At 43.1% G+C, this 5,648-nt stretch overlaps 1 protein-coding gene across 1 annotated transcript in view; it reads left to right on the plus strand.

Moving 5' to 3' along the window:
- Nucleotides 1-349: 349 nt before the first annotated feature.
- LOC115355201 (calcium-activated potassium channel subunit beta-4) overlaps nucleotides 350-5,648 on the plus strand; it is a 20,695-nt gene continuing 15,396 nt past the window's right edge. Inside the window, exons 1-2 of the mRNA XM_030045913.1 lie at nucleotides 350-516; nucleotides 4,104-4,274. Coding sequence (XP_029901773.1) covers nucleotides 352-516; nucleotides 4,104-4,274 — 336 coding nt within the window. The 5' untranslated portion in view covers nucleotides 350-351. The remainder of the gene's footprint in view (nucleotides 517-4,103; nucleotides 4,275-5,648) is intronic.

Below are 5,648 nucleotides of genomic sequence, written 5' to 3' on the forward strand. Positions count from 1 at the left end.
ATTTTCATTTTTAATTTCCAAAGCCGTATTTCATTTCATTTTAACTGTAATTTCATTGTGACTTCTGGTTGCTGGGTTACTTTGTTCTTTGGCAAACATCATGTCAATAAAGGTTAGTCAAATGAGAGAGAGAGAGAGAGAGAGAGAGAGAGAGAGAGAGAGAGAGAGAGAGAGAGGGGCTCCGTGTTAAAGTCCACACGGTGTGAGGGAGGCGGACAGACGGCGGCGCCTGCACGACGCGTCTCCACCTCGTCAGACTGACTGCCGCTCCTCTTCATCTCCATCCTCCTCCTCCTCCTCCTCCTCCTCCTCCTCCTCTTCATCCTCCATGCCGGCGGACGCTCCGGGACCATGGCGAAGATCCGGGTGTCGTACGAGTACTCCGAGGCCGAGGACAAGAGCATCCGGCTGGGCTTGTTCCTGATCGCCTGCGGGATCCTCAGCCTGTTCATCCTGGGCTTCTGCTGGCTCAGCCCGACGCTGCAGAGCCTGCAGAGCAAGCCGGCCAACTGCACGGTGAGCCCGGCGTCCGCTGCCGCGCCGCGCCGCTGCCCGCCCGGAGGACCAGTACTGTCCCTAGTATTAGTACTATCAGTACTATCAGTAGTATCAGTAGTATAGTATTAGTAGGAGGCTTTTAGTAGTTTTGCTCGGAGTTCCTGCAGTTGCAGCAGGATAAGTGGAGGCAGTAAAGGCGATTGCATTATTCCAAATAACAGTCGGCTTTTATTAGTAGTAGTAGTAGTAGTTGTAGTAGTAGTGACATTATTATCATTATTATTATTGCTGTTACTACTACTACTACTAGTAGTAGTAATAGTAGTAGTGGAAGTAGTAGTAGTACTTGTTTATTAGGACCCCCTGCCATCTTCAGGTGGCAACAAGTCTGGGGTCCTTAAAAAACAAATAAATAAATAAATATTATTGGTGCTACTACTGTTATTATTATTATTTGAAAAACAAAACAAAACATAATAATAATAATAATAATAATAAAATACAAGTGTGTAAAACTTTACAAATAATAGAGTAGATAAACCAAAACTAGCTAATCTCTTTGAATTACATTAAATTAAATTAAATTGATTTAAGATGGGAGAAAAGAGAAAGGATCTAAAATGAACTTCTGCTCTGTTTGACGATGTTAGAAAGATGAATTATGAATCCCCTTATGAAGTCAGGGCTCACAAATGTGTGATAGTCGTCATCACCATGATGATGATGATGATGATGGTGATGATGATGGTGATCTCAGGCTGAGGATGTGAAATCAGCCTTGTCATGTTCTGGGTTCATCCTCATGCGTGACGAGGCTTGTAGTTTCTGCAGCAGAAGAAGAAGAAGTGCGCAGTGTGGCGGCACCGTCAGCATGAATATTAATAACCTGTCAAGTTATAATTATTACTCTCAGTGGTGGCAGCAGTATCATCATTATTGTTGTTGTTGTTGTTTTAGCAGGAGTTCGTGTCAGGGCTGTCTGTTTGCTGGTAGAGCTGGCAGTCAAGGTGCTGATGGCTTTCATTTGTTTGTTTATTCATGTGTTTGTTCATGTATTGTGTCATGGATTATAATTATAAATATGATCAGATTTTATCAGACATTAAAACTTCCAGCTGCAGCGCTTTGCCTTCAACACACAACACAGGGAATATAAAAGTTACAGGGAATCTGCGTATGATCAAACTTGCAGGCCTTTTATTGGCCAGAAAAGTGCCTGTCTCTCTCTCTCTCTCTCTCTCTCACACACACACACACACACACACACACACACACACACGCCACATTGTTTTAATGCAGTTTATTAAATACACATGATTTCGATCATTGTTTTCATGTTCTGTTCTTTATTTATTTCTAATCCATGTACAGCCTCACGGGGCAGAAAATGTCAAATGGGACTCCCTGATTGGCTGTGTAGAGCTTCAGAATAAGAGCCCAGGCACTAAGATGACACTATTTAAAATAATTCATTTCTACACTGTGTAAATTTGAAGAAAGTGCAGGTAACATGCAGCGACATTTACAGCTTAGGATCTTACTTCAGACACACGAAACCTCATAAAATAGTCATGATAATAATCTTTATTCATAAAGCGCCTTTCAAAATAAAATTTACAAGATACTACTTTATGTGAGCATTTTAGATTAAAAACATTTAAAAGCTAAAGATTTTTTTAACAAAAGAAGACATTATTCCATCGGTCTAAGCACTCCCAAAATCCCCAAACACCCATCAGTCGAAGCATTTCTAAATCTGAAATTATTTTTAGAATAATCTAAACAAACAGAGGAATCTGGCAGTGGAGGGTGTGATAGTGAGATTACATGGCCTCCACAGTAAAAAGTGTTATGTAATACAGTAATAGCCATCATAATAATGATAATAATGATAGTCTTTATTTACAAAGCACCTTTCAAAATAAAACTTTCAAGGTGCTGCTTTACATCAGCATGTTAGATTAAAAACATTTCAAAATAAAATATTTAAAAAAGTGTCAGTGTTAGGAAAAGCCATCAGACAGCAGGAGCAGGGAGACACACACAAGCAGAATATTGACAAATAGATAAAAAAAAAAAAAAAAAAAGCCAAATGAGGCGGGCGGAGCTGCTGGTTTGTCTGAGCTGACCTGCAGGTGAGACGCAGGTGAAGGTTAGGAACACATCGTGTGCACAAACCCTCCGCTCTGAATAATTTAAAGTGTTTGCCGCAGCAGTTTGAAGCCGGCGTGGCTTTTCAGGGCGTGAGTGCCAGGCGACTTAAAGCTCCACTCCAGTGACTCTGGATATTCCCCTCACATTTTCCACGTCGACAAACCATTTATCAAATCCTGCAGGAGAACGAGAGATTTCACATCACAGAGTCAAAATGTTCTGTGGCGAACAAAGTCCTCAACACTCAGAAACCACACAGCTGATAATTGGCTGTGGAAAGCAAAACGTTTCCCCGGGGGCTATTTTCCCTGGAGGAGGAGGAAGTGGAGGAGGAGGAGGAGGAGGAGGAGGGAGCGTTTCAGTGTGAAAAAGTCCTGAACAGCCAACAGTGCTGCTGCTTTTAGGAAAACTCATGTGGAGGACTATTGGGCTGATGGAAAACTGGAGTGAAGAAAGTGTGAAGGCTCTGAAAGTTCATGTTCATATCGTAGTGGAATGAATGGAAACGTGACATCAGGACTTTAAACCAGGCTCTACAAGCTGCTCAACACTGTAAACATGTCACTTTAATAATAATAATGATAAACTTTTTTTTTTTTTTTAAATTTCAGCCCTGCAGATCACCAACATGTGATCAGTTTATCCAAATGACGCCTGTTTGGAAGTTTGCTCCGATGCTTTCAGAGACGCTTAACAGCTCTGAAGGCAGCCAACGCTTCCTGTTGTTTACAAATAACTCATCAGATACATTATAACCCAGAGCCGTGCTTTTATTTTGAAGGCAGGATGTGTGTCTTGCAGATCAGTCCAGTGCGGCGCTGCTGGCAGGATGTTAGTGTGATGAGAGAGTCTGAGCCTCTTTGTGGACGTGAAGTCGCCGTGAGACAAGTGGCTCCGCCCCCTGTGGCCCAGCCCCCTGTGGCCCCGCCCCCTTGTGGCCCCGCCCCTGTGATGTCACCAGGCTGCAAACGAAAAACATGAACCGGTTTCTGTTCATACTGGTGGTTAGGATCATCTTTTCAGTCCGCTTTCTAATCCTTTATTCTTCTTTTTGAGAAGCTGCTGGCTGATCCTCCTGGGGTCCCTCACAAAACCTGCAACAACAAAAACAACAAAATACATAAAATCACACTGTACAAATAACACAAATGAGCCAAATGCAAACATCAGTAAATAAGTCAAATAACTCAAACAAATATATGAAACAAAAACACAGTTCTCAGATATGCAACAACAAAAAAACAAACAAAAAAAGTTAATACAACGTTAGAATAAAAAAAAATCTGAAACTGAAAAACTTCTGTCAGAAATTCATCTGTTTTTTTTTTAGAAGGAAAATCTGTTTTCAGTCTGAAGTGAAAAGACTCAAATAATTTACTCTGTCTCACTCTCCTCCTCCTCCTCCACCTCTTCCTCTTCCTCTTCCTCTTCCCCCTCCTCCTCCTCCTCAGGTGGTGTCGGTGCTGCGTCCGGAGGAGATGTTTGAGTGTGTGTTCACGTGCGGTGCAGACTGTAAGGGAACCTCGCTCTACCCCTGCCTGCAGATCTTCGTCAACAACTCCGAGTCCAACTCGGTGGCTCTGCTGCACTTTGACGAGCAGCAGCTGGTCCTCAACCCCAAGGTACGACCGCAGCACGCCCTCTACCCACCGTCTGCCTCCGCCCGCCGACGCTGATCGCAGATTACAGAGCAGCGAGCCGGCGGACGGCGGCTAATCAACCCAAAGTTAATGAATTCATGCTAATAACGAGTTCCCAAATTGACACAAAGATTAGAGAGAAAGTTGGCGGCGGCTCATCAGGCGCAGACACGGCGAGCTCATTTAAAAAACAGATCTGATGGATTTATTTAAAGATTAGAGGGAAACTGCAGAAGGTAATTAAACTGTGCCGGTCGAAATATTAGAGGTAAAATGATGTAACAGAGGAAAACGCCACATGGCAAACATGTTTTTATCCTCGTTAATACTCATTAATATGGGCAAGCAGCAGGAGCAAAGCAGAGTTATTATTCTATTATATTCTATTAAGTTTCATGAACGCTGTTTTTAGATGTGAAGCTCCTCGATGAGCTCCAAACAGACAGGAGCAGCTCGCAGGAGGTGCGCTCCATTTGTTCGTTTAAAAGAGTTTAAAAGCAGAGTGGGCGGAGCAAAGCATTTAAAAGCAGAGTGGGCGGAGCGAAGGGTTTAAAAGCAGAGTGGGCGGAGCTATAGCAGCTGCTGTGTGACTGAAGCTGTGAAAACAAACAATAAATGAATTTTTATCGGCTCGTCATCACGGCCAAACCTCAACATCGTCCTTGTGCTTCTGCAGCGTGACGGTAAAAAACGTGTCGTGTGCCGTTCGGGTTTTGGATTACCGGGCAGGTGAGCTTAATCCCACAAGCGTCTGAAATCCAGATCAAACTGATCTGAGCAAATTCACTTGGTGTCTTTCAAAACATACATAAATACCGGAAAGTTAGAGCAGCTTCATGGTGAGCTGTATCGCAGCAGAAGTTTCCGGTGCTCGTACCTCCACTCCCCAGAGGGCGTGGCCTCTGCTCCCCGGGGGGCGTGGCCTCCGCGCGCCACCATGAGCACAGAGGCTGACTTTCACTTTGCCTTTTCAGGTAAAATAATAAATAGATAAATAAATAAATAAAACAAAAAACTAATGAAAAATACAGAAGAAAAATGTATTTTAGCCAGCTAAAAAAAAAAAAAGAAAAAAAGAAAAATCCATGTCAGTTTGAGTGTCTGCTGTATTTGGAATATTTTCACTGCTGTGCCTTGGCCCCGCCTCAAAAAATATGAAATGACCCTTTAATCGTCACAGTGGGCAGGACCAAGAAACACGGAGTTACCAAAATAAAAGCTGGTGGGTTAATATCCCAGTCTGAACACTGAAGTCACACAAAACACACTGAGAGCAGACACACACACACACACACACACACACACACACACACACACACACACACACACACACACACAGATCGGTCACACACCAAT

Source organism: Myripristis murdjan, chromosome 23 (assembly GCF_902150065.1).
Source record: "Myripristis murdjan chromosome 23, fMyrMur1.1, whole genome shotgun sequence".
In the NCBI taxonomy this organism is placed as follows: Eukaryota; Metazoa; Chordata; class Actinopteri; order Holocentriformes; family Holocentridae; genus Myripristis; species Myripristis murdjan.